The 25,063-nt window shown below is 37.6% G+C and overlaps 2 protein-coding genes across 2 annotated transcripts in view; one reads left to right on the plus strand and one right to left on the minus strand.

The window, feature by feature from the left end:
* LOC139115155 (uncharacterized) overlaps positions 1-13,424 on the minus strand; it is a 28,075-nt gene extending 14,651 nt beyond the window's left edge. The window contains exons 1-11 of the mRNA XM_070677068.1: positions 13,328-13,424; positions 10,974-12,004; positions 10,256-10,501; positions 9,791-9,886; positions 8,917-9,030; positions 8,118-8,195; positions 7,508-7,588; positions 6,872-6,993; positions 2,860-2,974; positions 1,859-2,023; positions 406-504 (exon numbers count right to left, since the gene is read on the minus strand). Coding sequence (XP_070533169.1) covers positions 406-504; positions 1,859-2,023; positions 2,860-2,974; positions 6,872-6,993; positions 7,508-7,588; positions 8,118-8,195; positions 8,917-9,030; positions 9,791-9,886; positions 10,256-10,501; positions 10,974-11,963 — 2,106 coding nt within the window. The 5' untranslated portion in view covers positions 11,964-12,004; positions 13,328-13,424. The remainder of the gene's footprint in view (positions 1-405; positions 505-1,858; positions 2,024-2,859; positions 2,975-6,871; positions 6,994-7,507; positions 7,589-8,117; positions 8,196-8,916; positions 9,031-9,790; positions 9,887-10,255; positions 10,502-10,973; positions 12,005-13,327) is intronic.
* Positions 13,425-13,646: 222 nt separating this feature from the next.
* LOC139115158 (mediator of RNA polymerase II transcription subunit 30-like) lies at positions 13,647-24,086 on the plus strand. Its single transcript, XM_070677073.1, has 4 exons — positions 13,647-14,087; positions 19,064-19,228; positions 21,931-22,038; positions 22,851-24,086. The coding sequence occupies exons 1-4, from the start codon at positions 13,923-13,925 to the stop codon at positions 22,965-22,967; spliced, it is 555 nt and encodes a 184-aa protein (XP_070533174.1). The 5' UTR covers positions 13,647-13,922; the 3' UTR covers positions 22,968-24,086.
* The last annotated feature ends 977 nt before the right edge of the window (positions 24,087-25,063 follow it).

Genomic DNA, 25,063 nt, shown 5'->3' on the forward strand with positions numbered 1-25,063 from the left:
GTATGAATTTTTCTGAAATTTTTTGATAATTTTACACCAAATGGACATCATGTTTCATTGGCTACACTTTTTTATCAAAATTTTGGCAAATATCTGAGAACAATTGACGGTGGTAAATAAAGGTGAGAAAAATTGACATTGGCGCTCAAAGGCTTAAACCCTTGGTCAGCATTATAACACATTAGAGTAACGAGGAAATGCAAGCATGGAAAACAAGAAATAGTGAAAAACAACCAATCATGTAACAGGAAGACATGATTCAAAGGTCATTCTAATACATCCACTGGTAACTTTAACCACCCCAACTTTTCACTTTAACAGGTCTGATAATCATATTGACCATAGTAACATTGACCAAATTCTGATGATAAAGAGGAGGGGGCTTTGGGATAGATACTGACTTACCTCCTTATGCAGAGATTGTACATGATATTTCATTGATGCTTCATTTGCATATTCCTTACCGCAAATCAGACATTTGAAGTTTTCCACTACCACTCCACTCTGTGACAGGATAAAGATTTAGATTATGCTCTATTCACCAATTTACAGCAATTACTTGGAAAATTAGGACTACTGTTAAAAATTAACCCTTTGAGTGCTGTAATTTTTCCCACCAAAATTTTAGTGAAACATTTTGCCAGTTTTTATGAATTTTTCTGTAATTTTCTTGATAATTTTGGACCAAACGGACATCACATTTCCTAGGCTACAGTTTTTCATCAAAATTTGGGCAAAAATCTTAAAAAATTGACTGGAATACATTTTATAAAGGTGACAAAAATTGACTTTGGCGCTCAAAGGGTTAAGACTCTGAGGCAGAGATTGTTTTGTAGTTTAAAAATCAATTACTGTTTTACCGATGTGATAAACACCCAAACATGGGAATTACTAGTCTAGTTCCCTGACCCATTTCTACCACTGGCTGTGCTGCTAACGAAAATAGGGTAAGGTCAGAATTTTGACTGAATATTAATGAGCACAGTCACCTGACAAGATCATGTGATCAGCACATCTGTACAGTGGCAAGCTCGAAAATTATATGACGAAACATTGAACGTTGAAGTTGTTTGCACGGCTTCACTTTTAAGTCTCAGACTCTGTTCTTCTCTGATGGTATTAAGTGGTGAAATGACGATTATTGTCTATGATTTTTTTTCTCAGACATGACCTGGTGACCATGGTGACCTTTGGCATGTACGGCAATGACTCAAAAATAAATGATTTTTCGTTTTTCATTCAATGTCGAAAGAGGATGCTTTTTGGTCCAGGAAACTTGAGAGGTAAAATGACTCTATGTGCATTCAAAATTTAAATTCAAAGATAGTTCAAAGCTCGAAATAAATTCAACGCAATCACGGCACTCATACTATTGACCAATGACAGTCATGCTTACAATAGCCCATACCTGACCCTATTCTCTTAAGCAGCGTAGCCAGGGGTAGAAATGGGACGGGGGATAAGACTAGGGAATTAGGTAATCACAACTGAGGTTAAACAGCTGGCAACAGATGGAAAAATGGTTTGTACATATCATTGTCAAATTGCACAGTGACAGTCCAAGGATCACTATTTGGTCACTTGGCAGTCAAAGCTGATGAGAGTTCAACTGAATGAACTATTCATATGAATCTGGTAAATTTAGCTATCATACTATAATTTGTTATATTTCATTAGGTAGAAATAATTAATTACACATTTTCCTTATTGGTTGTCTGATGCAGCTTTCAACTAACAGATCTCAGACTTCAGAACCTGACAAAATACTACAGAAATATGATGGCAATCCACAAAGGGACAATTAAACCATTATGATTAATTCCCCTTTTGGCAGACATGAGATGATTCTTAGTCTCACCTTAGGGCAGCATTGATAGTGAAATCTCAGAGATATCACATTATTATAACACATGTTGCAATCCTTGTATGGACAAATCACTTTGCTTTTCTTCTTCAGCGTCTCTCTCCACTCCGCCATTAATTCTTTTGATGGCACTGGTCTCTCAGGTTTGGTGTACAATGGCTGTAATGAGATGAGATGTCCTTGTTACATTTCAACTCTTGAACACTGTAATTTTTCCTCTCAAAATATCATGGCAACATTTTGGCCATTTTTATGAATTTTTCTGTAATTTTTTTTCATAGTCTTGGACCAAATGGCCGTAACTCTCATAGCTACAGTTTTTGACCAAAATCTTGGGAAAAATTTGAAAAAATTGTCTTGATCTGAAAAAAATTGTTGGTGCTTTATTCAACAAAAATCGACTTTTGCACTGAAAGAATTCAACTCTAAAACACTCCACATCTAAAACTCAATATAATATGACAACTTTTGATATTTCATAGTTTTAAGAATTCATTCCTTTGATCTTCTACCCTTTGTTACCTACAAAACAGTGCTCTGCAGGGAGTTACCTCTGAGCAGGGTCCGCAATGTTACTAGGTAAAAGGTATGGTGTATTTGTTTTTTTCATTACTTTGGTTTAAGCAATGCTATCAATGGACAGGTAGAGTGAGGAAAATTACTGAGTGTTTTCATGAAGGGTCATAACAAGATAAATTTTGCTGGGGTTCCCCAGTCATGTTGCTGGAGTTCCATGGAGTGTATCAATACAATTTGATGGTACTGTGATTCCTAGACCATGTATATGTTCTGAAATCTTAGCAAAACACTGTGAAATATGTTTTTCCTGACACCAAATATAACCCTCATGGACCAAATATTTCTTATCAATACATCAGTATAGAAGCTTGAATGATTCAAAATTTCTGTAGTGACATAGCATACCATTAAATAGTGTACATACACAGACTGTATAGGATGTTCAATGCTATTGGTCAATGCAATACAATGCTCACCTTGCTCCAGTCAGCTATCATAGCATCTGGATCTTTCTCTTTCTTTCTCTTCTTTGACCTATCATCGTCTTCCATGACTCCAGTTTCAGCAAGCTGTTGAACTTTGTTGACTGCTCTGAAATTTCAATTTGAAAGTATTATGAACCTAAGGTCTTTAGCACAAAGCCCTTGAAGACTTACTACCATCTGTCATCAAAACACATTCTTCTAGACACCCTAGGAGAGCAAAACCTTACTTTGAATGTACAACCAGAGAAAACTATGAAAGTTTACATGATGTAAACTTTGATGCAAACCGTCACGTTAACAATTGGAGGTACAATGACTATGGGCACCAGACAAGAGAAATCTACAGCACCAGAGATGATATAGAATTTCACAAGAAATGTTTCAATAATAAGTCATTGACAATGACATAGTCCCCACTTGTATTAGTCTTGATGGGGTAGGGAAATGTGGTCATTAAGATGTATCACTGGAGTGTATATGTTGAGATCTATGGGCACATAGGTCTATGTCGTTGTTCCCAATTTGAAACACATGAGGCATGTCTAAGTTATGGTTCTAAATTCAGCTTGAGCGGACGTATAGAAATTTGCATAATTCAATAGGCTGCAAAGCCTCGTTCTGAATGTAAACAAGCAATATGCCGGAATACACGTCGTTCGAGCGACTTGGTCGTGAAAATGGGCTCGAAAGCTCACAAATATGATTATTTAATGCGAAATTGAACATGCTATGAGGTAATGTACACTTTTGAGAGTAATTTCATCGTATCTATGTATGATGGAAATAAATACTAATGATAATTGACAACTGAATTTGTACGTTGCCATGATGGTTTATACCTCTCAGCTGTGTGCTATTTTTAGACTGTGACCCGAAACACACTGATACAGGTCTTGAACAAAAATAATACTTGTTGTGTCAAACCACTTGCTATTGAACAACGCTTGTGACAAGTTTCGTGAATTTCTGACAGTGCGCATATATTTGCGGCATGATTTCACGATGCCATGTATGCGCTGTTACCGTACAAGGCCGATCGTACAGCCCAGTGTACGCGTACAGCGTATGTAACGCTATGGCACTGCCTTTACGCTATCGGACTTCAGTCAACATTGACGAGTTGAAACATGGTAACTGAACAGTGATATACTACCCGTTACCAGTGAAAAGGAAAACTGACAAATCACGGTCACTCAAATCCACTCTTACAACGATAGTAAAATCAGACGTGGGAATGTCCGACCACCACATCCTGCATCGACTCCAAACAGACAGACACTGACAGTTGACAATGACCGAATACAAGAGAAGTCGGCCAGTACAGTATGCACCCAATTAGAATATGTGCTCCATATTAGTGTTTCTTTTTTTGAAGTCTCACTTAAGTTATATACGAAAGCGATCTAAATGTCATTCATAAGATGAGCGTAATGTTTGCAAACTTCACAGATCACAGTTCAATGCACGTGTGATATACACACATTGGGTAAAATTAAAGATGGCGGTGTATCGCGATCGTGGTACTACTACTAGCGAGTTTTGCAGTCTTCGTCATAGTTACACTTGAAGTTCGTTAAAAAGTCATAGGAGATGGTGAGGCAACTTAGTTAAGAGTCATCAAGCCATGAATTTTACTGAAGAAATGGCATAATGTTTGCCTGAACTTTAATACGGTACGCGCGCGATCTGCAGAAACACGGAGGCAGACCGTACATGTTTTGCAGGGTGGACGTGGGAGCTCTTCGACTTTGAGTTGTTTTCTGAATGTTCGTAGTAGTATTAAACCGACAAAATAAACAAAAAACTATGGTAGTAAAAAGTTAAAATTGTTTGGCATATTCAACTGTGAAGAGAATGCGTATGCAATAATATTGCTTGTTGCGAGTGGCAGACTTCTCCTGGCCGAGTCCCACTGCACTGGCCGAGTTGGTCGGCGCTGGCGATGGCCGAGTTTGCAACTGCCCGACTTCTCCGGTTACCCAGTGGAATATCGGTAGCCAATGCCTACGAGGACTACCGCGAAATAGATAGTAACCCAAGCATCAAATATAATATAACATAAGTTGGATTGACAACAGTAAAATATGTGATATTGTTGCAATCTTTGGGCTTAAACAATTTGTAACGTGAGCAAGGCATCAGCGGAGAGCAACATGGTTCCTCACTCTAAGCGGCCATCTTGTCTTCTGATGGCGGGACGATGTACGACCTACGAGGCCAAAGCAGTGATTTGCAGGGCATGAACAAGAATAAAACTAAGTTAGGGGCTTAAATAATGATTAGACTGTCTAACTATGTAAAAATATTCACAAGAATCAGCTGGGCATGTAGTTGCGGCAGCCCGAAAGTAGGCCTATGTTTAGCGAGCCATAGATCGACAATACACACATAGCACCAAAAGTAAGCCGTAGAAGTCGATAAAAATTCATAGGCACAAACTTGACTGCTTTATATGACCATAGAAATGTCTCTGACATCGTTTGTTGGGAAAAAATGGGCTGAAATTGCCCCCCAAAAAACAGGAAAAATCACACTAACGGTCAAGTAGAACAGCGCCCTCATCACTTCCATTTGAACGAAATTCTAATATAAATATGCAAATAGGGGTATCTCCGCTCAAGCTGAATTGGGAAAAGAGATCAGACCTCTAGCTGTATTGGCCAGCCAAGAAATACATGCCCACAATAAATGAGGTGCAAGATGTGACATCTTAAGGTCTAATATACTATCAAAATTGAAGGGTATAGAATTGTGGTTACTGAGTTATGCATATATATGTATAATCAAGGTCAAAGGTCATCGACATTTTGAGAAAAAAATTGTATTGCTAATTAATCCCTATATGCCAAAAATCAGACCTCTAGCTCTATTCGCTTGCCCAGAATCAGATATGTGCATAATTAATGAGGTATAAGCGTGTGTTGTCACAAGGTCTCCCATCCTACTAAATATTATAAAGGACATAGCACTTGTGGTTACTTATTTATTGACATAAATGTATATTTAGGTAAAAGGTCATCGAGGTCACTTGACATTTTGACAAAAAATTTCTATCCTATAGTTATCCCTATGTACCAAAATACAGACATCCAGCTCTATTGGCTTGTTCAGAATTAGATATGTACATAATTAACGAGGTACAGTATGTGGCATTATAAGGTCTCCCATCATACCAAATATGAAGGGTGTAGCACTTGTGGTTACTGAGCTATGGACAAATATGTATATTTGAGATCAAAGGTCACTGAGGTCACGTGACATTTTGTCAAATGTCTGAAATATCTGCGTGAACGGATGGACTCACGGATGGACGGACAGACGGACATGACCCAATCTATAAGGCCCCTGGACTTCATCCATGGGGACTTGTTAGTCCCCATGGACATGACCAACCTATAAGTCCCCCCCGACAGTGTCCATGGGGACTAACGAATATTAATTCGTAATGGATAGTACAACAATTTTAGAAGCTCAACATTTTGACATCTAAGCCATCTATCAAGACTTATTTTTAGGCATAGTGCCCTCTCCAAGGCAATATGACTTACAAATGGTGTTAGTAGACTTAATTAACACAATGAGAGTACTGATACAAAGTTCATCAGCAGAAATTTCAAAAATTTGCACATTAATTGAATTAGATAAATCAGGAAAAGCAAAAGTTAGCTGACATGCTTGGACTGAAATATCCATTGTACAAGTAATATGAGGTCTCTCCAAAAGTTACTTCATCTTAAAGATTGAGGGACCGTAATTCCATGCAACTTCCATTCTATGGGTACAATTGTGCTAGCTATGATATTACACAGTGGAACTCAAAGGAAGACAGACACTTCACTTGTATCTGTATACCACTGATAAAAATTAATCAGTGCATCTGACTAAGTACTAATTTGTCTTGGATATGATTTATTGTTTGTATGTATGTATGTATGTATGTATGTATGATTTCTACCACGGGATGATTGAAGAGATTACCATCAAATTGTAATAATTGTTTTACCTGATAGCTGCCTGTCTGCGCACTCTGCCTGCTGGGGATATCATCAATGAATTGGATTCTAATCTCTCTGCTTTCTCAGCCTCTTTCTTTTTAGCTTTCTCTATTTCTTCTGCAGTTGGAGGCTACAATGTTTGAGAATATGGACATAGGTGTACAGCCTTTGGTTAGCATGATGCACACATTGTATATTGTGGCAAAAAGAATGCCTTCATAGTAAAACTAGAGCTCTCTATCTTGTGAAATATTACAGATTTTGATGTTTTCACCAGTACAATGAAATTAAGCTTATCAAATCTTCAGAAAGTATATTGAACAATGGTCACATGTAAAAGTACGATTATTGGCCGATGTTTGTTGAATGCAACAATGAATTGGATCTCATACAGGTATCATCATATCAATTTTATATGTGTACCACATACAAGTATAAAATGAAGATTTCTGCATTTCAGCAAGAATCGAACACATATTGTGAGGAGCTAATTTCTCTTCCTGTCATGTGTACAGATATTGCTTTTTTCCTACAAATTGATATGTTACGGATCAGTGTCAATGCTGAGAGTTCAATGTATGGTAACAAACCGGCTAAATGTAAACTACAATCTGCCAATGTGAAAGACAAGCATTGGTACTTACTGCAGGGTGGACACTTTGCATGTGATATTTCAAACCAGCCATGCTATGGTATTCCTTGCCACATTTCTCACACTTGTAACTCTACAATACGAATAATTCATATGTTTCAGTTTACAAGTTTGCAATACGTATAAAATTCAGTAGATTTTCTAATGAATTCAAACTCACAACGTACGGCACCCAGTCAATTAGCGAAGACGTCACAGTCAAAACCGCTCGGCCAAATCCCCACCCTTAAAACAGAATAGTTCAATAACCGAGCTAAGTTGTTACAATTTTTCTGACTGCAACCCCTCTACATGCTGTAGAGTTCCTGAAGCACTCAAACATTCAAGCAACACAAGGTTTTCAGATTTAAAGCAGTCTTGCTGACGTTCAGACTTTGGAAATATTAATCAGAAATGTCACTTGTCACCTTTCATCTTCGTTTCATTATTTAAACTTAACATTTTTCAAAAATATCGATTGGTTTGTGCCAAAATTTTGCAGCATACTTGTAAAACAATAAGGTGCCTTGTGGATGGATGGTTTCAATTCTCTGGTGTCGGAAAAAAATCAAAATAAGAATCATTCATTTATCAGTGAATGTGAAAGAATGAAACAGTCTTACCTCTTGGACTTTGGAGGTGCCACATCTTTGAACGTGGTATTGATAACCACCAATAGTTGTGAATGTTTTGTGACATCCCTGGATAGAAAGTAATGAAAGGACAAATATCAATACACTGAATGCATATCATTTGATATTTGGAAAAAGCTACCGTATGTGAATTCCATATTTGGCATTCTTTGTCAAATAATAATTTTTCTTTAAATATTTTTGCTCATCATCTTTTCTGAGAAAAAATTGCGACATTCTTTTATTATTTCATTACTCATCCAACAGACGAACCCAATTACAGGATGAGATAGCCATGACCCACTACCCAATTGAGCAATGAGGAGTACAGTGCCTTGCTCAGCTCTCCATCCACTGACAGTGAGTCCGTTGCTCTTGACCTACCAGGGCTTGAACTCGCCATCCTCTGATAGCAAGTCCAGTATCCTAACCACTACCTCATTGTTTCTGCACACACTTCTCACAGTAACTTCCTGTTACCAGAAGATGTAATGGTGACTTAAATGCAAAGAACTGCAGAAACAATTTCTACTGATTTACTGATCATAGTTTCAGATTTAGAAAGCTGTAGCAGCTAAACGATGGCTCTAATTGCATTCCAGTGTTTGTCTTGGGAATGCAATTTAATCTGTATTGGTTGACCTTTAAAAAGTATTGGCACTACCATCAAAACCAGGACATTTGATATTCCTTTAATGACTACAAATAAGATGTTTTTTGAAGCTTTCGTTAAAGTTTTACAAAACCAATTTTCTAGATAAAACAGTTCAGACATAATGAAATGATTTACCTCAGTTGGACATTTTATCTTTCCTCTCTTCTTGAGGTAAGCCCTTATGACAAGATTCTCATTGGCGTCATCATTCTCACTGCTCTCACTTTTCTCACTTCCAACCTTTCCACTCTGCAATAAACAATGAAATTCCAAGTGTACGATCAACAGACTTGATTTTCTGAATAATGACCAGAAATTTCAGAAAACACACATTTTTAAAACCATTATCAGTAGTTATGATAGAGTTTATCGAATTTAAAATGAAATGGCTGTCGATATGGGATTTTGTTAATCAAGAACTCTTTTGGACACCAGCTTCATGTATTAAGTGTCCTATCGGTATGTTGTTGAATGGAAACACAGGTTTGGTTATGAATACACAGCCAAGCATTATCATCCTGTGTTTCCATTCTGTGGGGACTTATTTGAAACAAATATCAGTGGATGCATGGTCTGAATTCAACTTCTGATATCATCAGTAGGTGTTCACTAGATATGGATTCTTATGCAGGGCTCGAAATTAACTTTTTACCCTGGTAGTCCACTTGGGCTACCATTTTCTGAAGTAGGTAGTCCGGTGACAATGGCACTGCACATGACCGGTCGTCTTAGTAATTTGTATAACAAAGTCATAGTCTGGCATACCAAGTACTGACTGAATTTCAGGTCTCAGGCTTTGGTTTTCCGTGTGGGCTACCATTTCATGGATTTTGGTAGCCCCAAAGAAAAGTTGGTAGTCTATGGACCTGGGACTACCACTAATTTTGAGCCCTGTTATGCAAGTTTTAATTGCTGCTAAACTAAGTCCTTGTTTTTTCATTGTGTGGTCAGTATTCCATGCTAGGAAGGGGCAGAGTTCAGTATGTGTGATGTACTAATATGTACATACCTTCTGTATACCGCTGTGTTCTACCAACAAATGATACTTGTAACCTGCTGCCGTCTGGAAAACCCTAGGACAGTGCTGGCAGTTGAAGTTAACAGGCTGTTTAAGAGACACACATGGGAAATAAAAAATCAGGGTAATTTTCATATCTAAAGCTGTCATATCAAATTTTATTTGACGTAAATTAAAAGTAGCAGAATAACGGTAGGAATGCTGACGTTACAAAGTTTGAGCCTCTGAAAAGGAAATGAAGAAAAAGGATGTACAACATAAATTGCTGGTGTTCAATGTTGCAAAAAAAGTAAAAAGAGTTCTGAGGAGTAAGCAAACAAGAAGAAATGATACAGAGAACATAATACAGTATAATTGTTGATCACGTACAGCTTTTTATTCTTCTCAATTCCACTAAAATGCAATTTGCATAATCCACATTGTTGATATTCAACAAAGATATGCTGCTGTCCTTACCGACTTGGTGACACAATCCAAGTAGTGTTTTTCCATACTGGATATTTTCAGCCTGGTAATAAAACATTTCATACACTTTGCCCGTCCATTCTCAGCAATCTGGTCGGCCCATATCTTCTTGGCAGTGTTTATGTCCACGTTCTTCTGCTCTTCTTTTGCAGTGTCATCTGTACCATCCTTTGTTACATCTTCAGGTCCATTTTTGTTTTTTCCCTTTATCTGTTCTTTATTTTTCTTTTTTTCCTCCTAAAAATAACAAGCCCATTTCAGCAATGAAAGTACTTTCATAATGTGTCCCCCTTCCAGCATGCTTCCAACACTATTTTACAAATTGCAGAAACTCTCTATGTGGATTATCCTACAGTAATTGGAACCATTTGATTAACCTTTATCCAGCCAAGTTCATTGTCACCCATCAGGTAGAGTTGATTTCAACCAGTAAGGCATGACATGCTCCATATGTAGCATTTTAACAAAATCTTGAACATTGAACTTGCCCATGAATACCTCAGGTACTGTTCATATATTTCTGACTAAACCTGCCATAACAGGGAAACCATTCCAAGTAGGTACAAGTATGTTAGGTTACGGCTTGATAGTGCATTGTACTGACTCAGCAGAAGAGGCAGCGATAGGTCTAGCAGGATATGGGCTGACAACAACGCTGTATTGCGATGATAAAAGACTAAACTTACCCAGAGTTAAATTAATAACTTACCACTTTTTTTAAGCATTCATTGTAGTGTTTTTCAATGCTGGCCAACTTTTGTCTTCTGACTTTACATGTATCACACTTGGCATACCCAAATTCTTTAATCTCTTCTACCCATCTCTTTCTTCTTTCTTTCATCTCATCATCCCCATCTGATTCATCCTCTGTTCTCTCTGCATCCTGTCTTTTATCAACTGTTTTTCGCCCTTCTACTTCATTTCTGTTTTCTTCAGTGGTTTCAGTCACTTTTGCCTGCCTTTTTCTTCTGGATCTACCTGTCGCAGTTTCATGATCAGGTTTACTTGCAGACATGCTATTTGGCATCTTAGTCCTTTTCCTTGTTGCCTGGGTTTCCTCTGTTTTGCTTGGCAACATATCCATGCCATCCCCTGCTTTATCCAGTGCCTTTTCTTCTCCACCTTGGCCTTTTGATCTTTTGCAGCGTTTTTTCAATTCATCAGTTCCTGGTAATGTCTCATCGACTTTCCTCTTCCGTCCTCGTTTGCTTTCCGTTTTCTTGATTTCAGAGCTTTCTTCCACTTCACAAATCTGATTCCTTGAATCAACACTAGTCCTGCTCACTTTCCTTTTCTGACCCTTTGTGACCTCAGACACCTCAGGTGTTTCGTTGAGACCAGTGTCCATCCTAGCAGGCACAATATCTTTCTTATCAGGTGGCACTTCAGCATTTTCTGCTGCGTCATCCTTTGAGGGCAGTTCTTGCTGATTGAACACTTTACTCGGACTATTGGTCTCTCCTGTATTGACAATAGGAGCTTTCGTTTGCTTCTTCAACCTTGCTTTTCTTACTCCTTTGCTTTCAGACGCCGTTTCTGACTTCTTGGAATTTCCTTCAGTTCCTTCTTTGGTGTTTTTTTGTGATTTCTTTGTGGTTGATGCATTCATAGACCTGCTTGCTTTAGCCGTTTGTGTTGTGTCCTGGATTCTACCACTCCTCCGACGCTGGGGATAGGACTTACTTGATTTCTCATCCATTCTATCTGTTCATCTCCGTTCTTGATTAATTTTGCAATTTCCTGCCAAAAAGTATAACAGTACAACTACAGATGTCAATCTCACGAGTCACATGCATAGTGATGAAATTTGAAATGACAAACTTACAGAAGAGTCAAAAGTACCTGAGTCATTAAGTTGAGGTATTAAGTTAAATGAAGACAGTATTTGATATCATTGTATTTAACCTGCCCTTTTTGTATACCAAAGTAATCATGAAAGGGCATCCAGTAATGGTCATATATATATATATATATATATATATATATATATATATATATATATATATTATATATATATATATATATATATATATATATATATATTATATATATATATATATATATATATATATATAACTATATATAGTGCAATATTCCCCATTGATATTCAACCATTATTTGATTAGTCTACACAAAAAATGTTCACTATACAGCAATATGCTTCACAAATTGATGATCATGAATAAATGTATCCATTTAGTAAATCTAGCATATATAGTGATGAAGAATATAAAGAGATATAAGAACAAATGATGGTTAAATGTTAAAAACTGTGTTATAATTTGATAAATTGCCTGAAAATTATTGAACACAGTTCATGTTATGCAGCCACAAAAGATGCAACAACAGCCATTCATCTTCCCAGAAAATAAAATGCTACCAATCCTAAATTTGAGCCACATTTTTCCTCTTGGTCATACATTTCTGTAAATTCTGTACGACATGGGACAATAAATTTCACTCTCAACTTCCAATAAGTGTGAAAAATTTACAGTCACAAAAAAACTGTACTAACTTTCAAAACAGCAGTTCAAAATTATTATGCCAGAGCATTCATGTAAGTATAATTTCTATGGCAGTAAAAAAGTTTAACCATGATAATACACTAGTAAGTTCAAAAGTTAATGAAATAATAGTATACACCATTAGTATTTCTACTAACCATTTTGGCACTAATTTATACTAGGTCACATAGAAATTTTCCATGAGATGAAATATTTATGAAAACATAACATAGCACTACCTAAACTCATACTTTCACCAATGTTAACGGGAAAGATATCCATCTTCTCCGAGGCCTGTTGTCACGTAGATATCATCTGGCTAAAGGCTGGTTCAGCTCAGCTAATCCTTATATACACCATCATTACCGACTGGTACAAGTCACGGTAGCATGCTATTAGCTATGGCAGTCCAAAGTTCGGTAAAAAAATTCTGTACGCAAAACATGCATTTTGATAGTGCCTCTGGAATGGTAGAATCAAGCAATATTTCACTTAAGAATGAGAGTAAAAAGGGTAAGAAACTTTAAAACTTGGTAAAAAGACAGAAAAATTGTGTCACCTTTCTGAAGGGACTCCACGAGGTCTCGAACTCATGTGCAATCGTTGCGCAAGTCACACAGTTCCAGCAGTAAAAAATATAATGGCTCACAGCTTGGAATCGTAGCGTTAGTGTCAGGTGAAAGGTCAAGAAAGTCTCGCAAGGCCTGTTATTCTCAGATCCTACAAAATGAGTTCATATGAAGGCACAGCAACATGAGATGCAACACTTTGTCCTACTCTTTTCATTTGTTAGAGAGACTATTTCTGTCACAATGACAAATAAACGTTATTTCATGCACTTCTAGAGGAATATTTTGGAAATCACGTGACTCTTAAACGAGAATATCGTTTCAATATGGCGGGTACTTAGGGTTCTTCGAATTCAACGTGATATCGATGTATTGTCGATGTTATTGTCACGTTAGAGTCAGTTTGTTGTTATCAGTGAGGACAGCAGCATCATTATTGTTTCTGTAACGACAGCTATACTAAACGCATTGATGTCTTAAATACTTTAATAAGTTTTCAAACTGCAAAAATCGACGACGAAGAAGAAGAACGGGTTGACGAACATCAATTTCTCACAAAGAGTTAAAATCCCACTCACTGTCTTCATGGCTTCTCATGGCCATCAAACGGCTAGTGGTGGCGGCGCTGGTGGTAGTGGTGCAACACCGAGAGAGGTGAATACAGCGTCGCTTTGCAGGATTGGCCAGGAAACCGTTCAAGATATCGTGGCTAAAACGACAGAGATATTTAGCCTACTGAAAAATACACAGGTCAGTTGGTCATAGATAAGTGCAGTATACTATACCTCTGCATGGCAGGGCTGTGGTGGGTAACACACAGCCCTGCTATGCAGAGCTAAGTGCAGTACTGTAGCGAAGATTACACTAGTCTACAAAACAAGCGAACAATATCGCTGAATCAGCAAAAACCAATCAAAGATTACCCAGTGCAATCAAAGAACAGTTTCCATGGAGGTAGAAAGACAGAAAACTCTTTCCACCTCCTAGCTGCAAAATTGTAGCTTACGGTGAGGCGGTCGGTGAGTTTGGGTTTTTGCGACCTCGCTCACCAGTAGAGCTACAATGCCGAAGGCCCTGAAGCATACAAAATAAGCACGCTGCACATGGCACGGCATTTTGATGTAAAATCCCATATATTTACTGCATTTGGTCATACTGATTTATCACTACTGAAGATTAGACACTTTACTACACTAACCTTGTCGTGTATGGGGTTTGGTATTTGTTCAAATACGTCGATCGCGTTCCAAAAACATTTCTTGGAGCCGCCATTTCCAACTTCCGGTAATGGCAGCTCCCAGAAACACGCTCAATGTTTATGGAACGCGATCGACGTGTCTGTGCTAATACCAAACCCCATAAACGACAAGGTTAGTGTAGTATAGTGTTTAGTCTTCAGTAGTGATAAATCGGTACGACCAAATGCAGTAAATATGTGGGATTTTACATGAAAATGCCGCGCCATGTGTGGCGCGCTTATTTTGTATGCTACAGGGCCTTCGGCATTGTAGCTCTACTGGTGAGCGAGGTCGCAAAAACCCAAACTCACCGACCGCCTCACCGTAGAGCTACAATTTTGCAGCTTTCCACCTCCATGACTTGAAGGCGCGACATAGGCTTTTTCTTTATTATCGGATAATATCGTCTAAAATGTCTAAGTTAGAGAGTTCCAGGAACATGAGACCAAAGTGGTCCAACATGGATAATTTTATCGACATTATCCGATAAAACAGTGTTTTTAGAATTTTCCACCCTTCCGCTTCCTAATATTAAACTCTAACTTAAAAGTTAGACGATATTATCAATTTTATTGGATACTATCCGATAAAACAGCATGTCGGGCATCAGCTACTTCCCCACCTGTCTAATATTAGACTCTAACTTAGAAGTTAGACGATATTATCGATTTTATCGGAAATTATCCGATAAAACAGCATGTCGGGCATCAGCCACTTCCTCACCTGTCTAATATTAGACTCTAACTTAGATAACTTTGATAATATTATCCGATAATGCCTATAGTGCCAATGTTGCGGTATCCTCCTCCATGATCAGACCTTGTCGAGTGAAGTATCGTGCGTCAGACCTACCTACCCCACTGACTGTTTGCCTGTGCGATGACTGCATTCCTCATGTTCCAGAATTTCATTGCAAGTAGTAGACCATACATGTAAGCCCCAAAATAAACCTTTGAGTGAAATTGATTAGAGCCAGGGTGCTTTGGCAAAAATATTTTTGGGTCCAGTTGACTTGGGTATGGGGTCAAGTTGACATGAGGTCCAGTTTACCAATTACCGACTGTTCCATTATTTTTGGGTATGAAGAAACGGCAGTGACACTTTGGGGGTAGGGGAAGAACTACAATACTGGTAAGGTAACAAGTCATGCAATATAATGCCCATCTGCTCAGACACCAAGGCCATCAATAAATCTGATAGGATTTTAAAGGAATATGTTTTCTTTTACAGGGATCACTTTGGGGCGCGATAACGCGATATTTACGCTAAAAAATCAGAAAAATCGCATTCAGAAAAATCAATTGGGCAAAAAAGTCGCGCCGATAATTCAAATGGCGCGACGTGATACCTTTACGCGATCTAAATTCATCGGTAACATTTGACAGGTTTTCAGTACAGAACCACTCATTGTGTCGCCGTAGAGAGCGCTATAATTACGCTAGAAAAAAGCTGTTGCAGAGTTACCCTTTTCAACAGCGTTTGTGATTGGTTACCAACAGGAAGTTTTGCGTTCATTGACAAATCATTGGAGTCGATACAGCAAGTGTTCATTGCTGCTGTACAGTGTGTTGTCGTCGCTCTAAAGCCGGCCGCACACGAGAGAAATTAGCTGAGCAAAAATCCTCGCGAGGAAAATTGCTCAGCAAACTTCTCTCCGTGTGCGGTCGATTTTTGCGCGTTGCATCACTCTTTTGCGCGTTGAGTAAAATATCCAACATGTTTGATATTTTTTTCCTCGCGAGGAAAATTACTCACCGTGTGCGCTCGACTCAGTAATTTTACTCACGACTTTCTACCTACGCGCATGCGTGGAATCACATGACAATACAAAATGGCTTCCCCAATGGAAAACGATAGTTATATTAATGATGCAGTTCTTGAGGATAAATTAGTTGAAATTAATTTTCAGGGTAAATTTCCCATAATTATTGTACATACCAATTGGTTTCTGATTCAAATTGACATTTCGGCCAATTGTTTAAAAAATTATTTTTTATTAAAATGAGAGAAGCCATAACTAATTTATAAAAGTAAAATATACTTCCTGCAAACATGCTTTTCCTTCTCTCCACCCACCCTTACTTGAAAAATCAAAAAGGCGAAACATTCAGATTTTATCCTGATCTTTATGAGATAAATATAAAAAAAAATTATATGCTAAAATTCATGATTGGTTTTTTCCTATTTCTTTTTCTGTTTATGTTCCCCTTTTTCTGAAAATCACATAATTGCCTATGAATGCCACAGTATCGAAATGAAAGGCGCCATACAACAATAAGATATAGGCCCCATTTAGCATTTTTGTAACAGGTGACAAAGTGCTTCGCCGCCATAATAAAATTAAAAAGAAAAAGTGACACCTCCCCACCGAAGATACTTACCTGCCCCTGTTATGCTAATTACCATGTCGCTGTGCCTTTATTATTATTCAAATTATTTTGTAACGGTCTTCGCATATGTTTAATCAGCTTATAAGTCTCGTTGTGCGGTGCACCGTTCGTGAGGCCTCACGAACGGTGCACCGCATGAGGGTGTCCCCCTTGTTGAAAACATATCCCAAGATGCCTCACTAAATCAGTGGCCTTTCTGTACGCAAAAAAGAACTTGCAAAAAACTAACACGCAATAAAAAGATCCATTGATCTAATTTAAATATCTGCTAAATATTGAAAAGGGATTACATTATGTTAAAATCACATTGATCGTGATTTTCGTGTATTTAGCCCGCGGTTACTCTGATCGCTCGAGCATACTTGGGAATCTACACACAACCGTACACAGATTTTCGACAGAATTGATATATAAACGGGGTTGCATAGAGTAAGGTCGGACAGTTACTATCTCACCCCGATAGAAACCGAGAAGTTCTAGGTGTACTAAAAAAGATGTGGCACGACGAGACTAACAAATGAGGGAATTTTTAGGGGAGAGAAACTCTCAATCTTCGGAGCGGAGTTATATGTTTGACTTGAAAGAACACAAATATGCGAATCTCCCATTTTTACCTATTTTTCCAAGCTTCGTCCCTATCGCTACAAGTGCATGTTCTTTTTTGTCTCTATTCTTAAAATCGGGTGATCTAACGTCGTATAAGGCGGGATAACTTGACCAGATTTCAACAAATTTATCCTCAATGACTGCATCATTAATATAACTATCGTTTTCCATAGGGGCAGCCATTTTGTACGCATGCGCGTAGGTAGAAAGTCGTGAGTAAAATTACTCAGTCGAGCGCACACGGTGAGTAATTTTCCTCGCGAGGAAAAAAATATCAAACATGTTGGATATTTTACTCAACGCGCAAAAGAGTGATGCAACGCGCAAAAAATCGACTGCACACGGAGAGAAGTTTGCTGAGCAATTTTCCTCGCGAGGATTTTTGCTCAGCTAATTTCTCTCGTGTGCGGCCGGCTTAAATGGCGCTTTCGAAGGAATATTCGTGTCCAGTACGAGTGGTAGTGCGAAGAAAAAACGCAAATGCACTATTCTGGACTACTGTACTTCCGTTACTCCCGCACTAGAAAGTATGGATTCGATCGCCTCCGATTACAACTTAACTCAGTGTGACAGTTTTCGGACAGGGTAGTGAATTTCGCCCAAAGCCGTTTCATAAATGACTAGCCCTGCGTACGATGCTGTGTGTTCCGCTACAGCTAATCGCCCCGCTCACCACATGTGGTGAGCGGGGCGATTAGCTGTAGCGGAACACACAGCATCGTACGCAGGGCTAATAAATGACGAGCACAACGAAATCTTATTACCATACCCTTCGAAACTTTATTGTGTTTATCCTCAAACTGTTAACACCGACAGAAGTGGCAAATTAGGGGGTCAAAGTTGCCAAATATTTGCCCCCATGTTGAGTGCGTGTAATCGGACTGCTATCGCAGTAATCTGACGTCGTATTTTGAATGTGATAAGGGGCTAAATATTGATATTTTGAAACTTCGAACCCCGATTTTCAATTTCCATGTGTTTAGAAAACTATATGGAAATATTTCGTGATAATTAGTTACGTTTAATCCACGGATGACGCAACTATATTTCAACGTGTATAGCGCTTCTAGATATCGGACACGGGCTGTCCCTGTGTGTTGCGTTCTACACCTCGTATTGTACGGTGTGGCTAACTTCACCAAGTTTGTAGCGCCCGAAATAGCTTTTACCAAAAAAAAAAATCCAAAACGGGACGGCAGCGTCACCTGACTTAATATGCTGTAGCATGACTTGTAAAACGCTATCAAGACGGAGCGAAGTGAGTATAACGAACAGCATGTCATTAAAATGTCTGAAAACTGAGGTCGTCCGAACACTGTCTCACTGAGTGTATTGTTATGCAAATTAACCAATATGCAGAAAATCAGGGAAAGTTGGGTCCGGTTCCCACAGACTTTGAAATTCTCCCACTGTTTTTTTTCATGTGCGATTTTATCTCATGCCGTTCTTGAGCCAGGGTAATAAAGGAATATGTTTTCTTTTATTCCAACAGTTACCTAATGGAGTACCACCAGCAACCACAAACCATCAAGAAAGACAAACCAAACTGCAGGAAAATATGAAGAATCTCGTAGTGCTGTTTAAAAAGCTGCGGCTTGTTTACGAGAAATGCAATGAGAACTGTACTGGTAGTGGTATGGACAACTCAAATCCAGAGGTGAGATCTTAGAACATACGCAATCTAGACAAGTGTATTCTAAAATCTAGATTTTAGAATATACCAAATCTAGACAGATTAGATAAACTCAGGCATTTGACAGTCCACTAACTTTGAATTTGATGTATTTCCAATCGTGTTTTTGTTTTTTTGTTTTGAAATAGTTTCACATTTCTCAAGGCAAAATCATGTAAGGGTGTGCATTGCTCTGCCTGTTGAAGTACCATAATATGTATGGTATGCCCATTGTATAATTTATTGATGAGTTAATTCAAGTTTCGGACTAGAGTTCATTTGTAAACAATATATTGTATTATTGTTCACAATGCATTGTGTTTGTAATTCTTTGTTTTTCATTATATCATACCAGTATATTGATGGAGCAGCTACAGCCATCTAATTGGCCAAGATGTGAAAAGAACCATGGTGTATTCACATTATACCACGGCTGGCACACACTCGAGCGCTCAGTTTGAGCAAAATTCCTTTTTTGACTTTCCATGCCTGAATTTCAATAAACTGTCTGTTGTGATATAATAGCAATAAATCACACCCAGTGACGGTATGCCACTTGATTTTAACCAGTTTACTTCACATATACCCTCGCTATCACTTGTGCATATATATCATGAGCTGGTCAAAATCTTGTGGTATACCGTCGCTGGGTATGCTTCATTGCTTGAACACAACCTGGGGAGAGTAAGAATACTAAGGTTATCACATGCTTGTTTTCAGAACAAAAAACAATGAAAAGTGTCCCTGTAGCCATGGAACAGCTGTGATTCATTTGTATGTGTGCCCAACTATTCTTTTTCTTTTGTAATTGCTGCCAATTTTTTCACATTATAGAAGTACGCCTATTTATCTATCATTTCAAACCATGGTACATGTCAGCATTCAAATAATATGTATATTGTCTGACCTGTAGGAATTGATAACATGGTATATGTCAGCATTCAAATAATATGTATATTTTCTGACCTGTAGGAATTGATACCATGGTATATGTCAGCATTCAAATAATATGTATATTGTCTGACCTGTAGGAATCGATACCATGGTACATGTCAGCATTCAAATAATATGTATATTGTCTGACCTGTAGGAATTGATACCATGGTACATGTCAGCATTCAAATAATATGTATATTGTCTGACCTGTAGGAATTGATAACATGGTATATGTCAGCATTCAAATAATATGTATATTTTCTGACCTGTAGGAATTGATACCATGGTATATGTCAGCATTCAAATAATATGTATATTGTCTGACCTGTAGGAATCGATACCATGGTACATGTCAGCATTCAAATAATATGTATATTGTCTGACCTGTAGGAATTGATACCATGGTACATGTCAGCATTCAAATAATATGTATATTGTCTGACCTGTAGGAATTGATACCATGGTACATATCAGCATTCAAATAATACAGTGTTCTCCCCAGGCCATTTTAGCGTAGCGGTCCCGCTACGCTTTCGCCTCTCCCCGCTACGCTTTGATTCTCCCCGCTACGCTTTAAAATATTCCCGCCATCCTTTAGTTCACACGCTAGCGCTCAGCGTAGCTACCAGCTGTAGCATACATTGTCTACACATTAGCCCTCACTGCAACTTTCAACCTGGTGAAAGAGTGGAAGGTGTGAAGTATGGTATGCGTCCGATAAGTTGTCCGTAAGTGTTGAGAGGAACATTAAAACAATAGAAGAATCGGCTGGGTTGTTAACAAGTTTTCATTCGTCAACGACTATTACGACCAACAAATACCTTTAGTCGGTATACATCGAGGACAAGTATTCACAGAGTTAGGCGGTGTAGCACTAGCGGGGCCTTTGATCACATTCCCATGCTTTGATCAACGAAATGGAACGCGAAAGAAACAAAAGAAGCAGTTGACTAGTGAGGTTGATTGTGATTTTACAACGATGATCTTACATGTTACATGGTACATGTCAGCATTCAAATAATATGTATATTGTCTGACCTGTAGGAATTGATACCATGGTACATGTCAGCATTCAAATAATATGTATATTGTCTGACCTGTAGGAATTGATACCATGGTACATGTCAGCATTCAAATAATATGTATATTGTCTGACCTGTAGGAATTGATACCATGGTACATGTCAGCATTCAAATAATATGTATATTGTCTGACCTGTAGGCATTGATACCATGGTACATGTCAGCATTCAAATAATATGTATATTGTCTGACCTGTAGGAATTGATACCATGGTACATGTCAGCATTCAAATAATATGTATATTGTCTGACCTGTAGGAATTGATACCATGGTACATGTCAGCATTCAAATAATATGTATATTGTCTGACCTGTAGGAATTGATACCATGGTACATGTCAGCATTCAAATAATATGTATATTGTCTGACCTGTAGGAATGATACCATGGTACATGTCAGCATTCAAATAATATGTATATTGTCTGACCTGTAGGAATTGATACCATGGTACATGTCAGCATTCAAATAATATGTATATTTTCTGACCTGTAGGAATTGATACCATGGTATATGTCAGCATTCAAATAATATGTATATTGTCTGACCTGTAGGAATCGATACCATGGTACATGTCAGCATTCAAATAATATGTATATTGTCTGACCTGTAGGAATTGATACCATGGTACATGTCAGCATTCAAATAATATGTATATTGTCTGACCTGTAGGAATTGATACCATGGATGGATGAAGGAGCAGAGTCTAAAGTGGATCTGATTATGCCAAACACTGACAAACTTTACTTTGTGAAAGAAGAACACAAAGAAATGCTTGAAGTAAGTGTTTCAACACTTTAATATAGAAAGCGTAAAATGAGAAAGAATTCTTTGAAATTCAAATTGAAGAAACACGTGAACTTTTCCTATATGGTATAATCATACTTTTAATCATGCCCTTATTGAAAGACCTCATTACATTTTCATGTCTTGCACATTGAAGAAACTAGATTTTTGCCTTTTTTCAGGCTGTTTAATCTACTTAACTCATTCAGTATTCTTGATAAAGCTACCCACCCCTTGAATTTTAAATAGAATAGTGCGTACCCAGATCAAAGTGTGACAGATGGTGTTCATATCTGGACTGGAATATATTTTCAGTGGAGAACACACTTCTCAGACGAAATAAAAAGACAAAATACTGTGCTTGTGTAGAATTTTGATGAGTCAACAAGCATCTCTGTCTTTCAAAACTTGATACTATCATCTTCCCAAAAAATTGGATAGGACATCAGGTCTATAGTTTGAGTCAATGACGGTATTTTTTTATTTTGTTTCTCTTTCTAAAAGAGATTGCTAAAGCAGATTTGATCAACTCTGTATATATGAAAATTGTAATAATGCAAATCTCATCAGCCAAGTTATGCATTGCCTTTGCCATGTATTCAGAATGTTCCACTTCTATTTGATGGTCATTCTCTCCAAAAAATTGAAGTCTCTGTGTAGATATACCATGGTGCTCACAAAGTAGATGCATAACACTCACATTTGATAGTTTACTCAAATGTTAAAAACACCATTTTATTGATATTTTTCTTATTATTCTTCTATCATATTATACATACTTTTCATTCAAATTTTGTATCTCACAGAAAATTCAAGCCAAAAACCACCAATTGAAGGAAATTATGGATCAACTTAGAAGTCTAATGTGGGATTTGAACACCATGCTTGTGATGACTAGGACTGCCGGTACTCCATCACACTGAGTGTATAAAGTTTTTTGATGTAAATATAGTCCCTATTGTGTATTTATGCTGCAGTTGTTCTCAGAGACATATTCAATGCACATGGTGAGAATTTCTGCGGACAGAAAGCAGTTCTGGGTTACTGAGAGAAGTCATGAATGCCAGTGATGCTGCTGTGGTCATACTGTGTGCGGTTATGCCGAGTTTCTGAAAAGCTGATGATGTTGCATGCATGTATTGGATTGCACTTCATGCAAATTGTGAGGATCTTTTATCAGAGTGTCAATCAGATCAACAGGAATTTAGAGGAAACATGATCCTCAATGGTGGAATTCGTAAGACTTCGGGAAGACTTCGTGAGTGTGTATTTTGATGAAGTCTCAAATCAGGAATTTAATCATGAATTTGCCATTGTTCCCACAACCAATTGTTGCTACCTATGTTTCTAATGCATGGAGATCAAGTCGCGGTTCAAGATTTCCTTTTTATCAGTGAGATATCAAAGAGAGCCTTGAACTATGTACCGTATCATTTTGATTTTCAAAGAGAACAAGGAAGACACTAAAACATAGAATAAATGACATTCATTTGTTTCAAAATTATTTTTTGATGAATTTTGATGAGAAATGTTGATGCTTTACATTAGTAATGGCTAACTTTGAAACTCTGTTTCTAAATATATCAAAATGTATGAATATTGCTTCAAATACTGCCTGCTTGGATGAAAATTTGTTTTCCTTTCATGTCTGCTGTAAAGAGATCAAGAAATACAGAAATTTATACTTTGTACAATTATGGTGTAGATGTTTAGTTTTGTACAAAAATGCTGCTTGTTTTCTCCAGGAAGTCATAACGTCCTCAAAATGTGTTTTCTGTTGTTATAGTGGAATCAATAATACGACACAATTGTGAGTTCTTTAAAATTCTTGTCTCAGTCGTATCAAGTCATATGAGCCTAACTTTTACAATAGCCATGGTGAATTCATGGAATGCAATTGAACGTCCACATTGTAAGTTCAAACAGTCAAATAAAGATCGTTTTTCAAGAACAGGCAAAAAAACACAAGAACTTGCAAAACACAGTTTATTTCTACACAAACACAAACTTCAAGGTACAATCTACACAATCTTGAGCACTAATGAAGAAAATGTCAATTCATAATATTTATTTCATCTATTTTGTCCAATTCAAGCAGGTGTACTCAGAATGAGAATTGAATCATGCAAAGAAACAGCACCATCAGAACACATTTTCCAAATTCTAGAGTATGGCTTGCAACATCATTGACATTGTCCACTTCTCTGAGAACTTTGTTGAACTACAAACTTTTCACATCACAGAGTTTTAGGCAACCAAAGATAGTAGATTCAATGTAATGAAATGATCTGAAAAAATCCTATCCCAGAAACCCCTCCTGTACTCTGACTAATCATAAAACAGTACTTGTACCCAGAAAGTTAATGGATCCCACCATATGGCCAGTCTTCGTCCGGCAAACTTAGCTTCTTATTTATGGTTGCACCAGCAAACATAATGTGTATCAGATTTCAGGAGATTTGACTAGTTCAACATCAGGTAGTTCAATGGTATTGGCAGCCATATTAAGAAAACCAAAGAAAAACGAACACAGGATGTGTACTGTAACTTGATCGACAATGCCGTCTGTACGTTGTTGCATCAGAGATATTTCAACAACAAAGCAGAGCTCAATTGAAAAGTTATTGTTCAAACTCAATGAAAGCATTCGCTTGAAAAGCAGAAGATAGATTTACCACATCTCTTGTAATAACGGTTTGTTTTCCAACAGTCTGGCTGCCATTTTGAATGTAATGTATGGCAACATATGAGATATATGGCATGTACAGTGATATCGGAAACAACATATTTAATATTCATTTTGCAGTCTCCTGCAGTTCCGAAAGATTGAGTATTACGCAATATTTCAAAAAAAATTTTAGTTTAAGATGTTTACAACTGTAATCCAGAGCAAGGCACTTTACTCCTAAGTGCTCCATTGGGGTAGTGGGTTATGGGTACTAATCCTGTAAATGGGCTAGCGCCCTTTGGATGATGGACTAAAAAATACAACTGTAATCCAGGGGACCACAAAAACAAA

The sequence above is a fragment of the Ptychodera flava genome, chromosome 17 (genome assembly GCF_041260155.1).
Source record: "Ptychodera flava strain L36383 chromosome 17, AS_Pfla_20210202, whole genome shotgun sequence".
NCBI classification, from domain to species: domain Eukaryota; kingdom Metazoa; phylum Hemichordata; class Enteropneusta; family Ptychoderidae; genus Ptychodera; species Ptychodera flava.

Bases quoted from the DNA above. Each gene is read 5' to 3' on its own strand.
- LOC139115158 (XM_070677073.1), top strand. From the start codon at position 13,923: ATGGCTTCTCATGGCCATCAAACGGCTAGTGGTGGCGGCGCTGGTGGT. The intron at 14,088-19,063 runs GTCAGTTGGTCA...TTATTCCAACAG, and splicing joins GCCTACTGAAAAATACACAG to TTACCTAATGGAGTACCACC. The intron at 22,039-22,850 runs GTAAGTGTTTCA...TGTATCTCACAG, and splicing joins AACACAAAGAAATGCTTGAA to AAAATTCAAGCCAAAAACCA.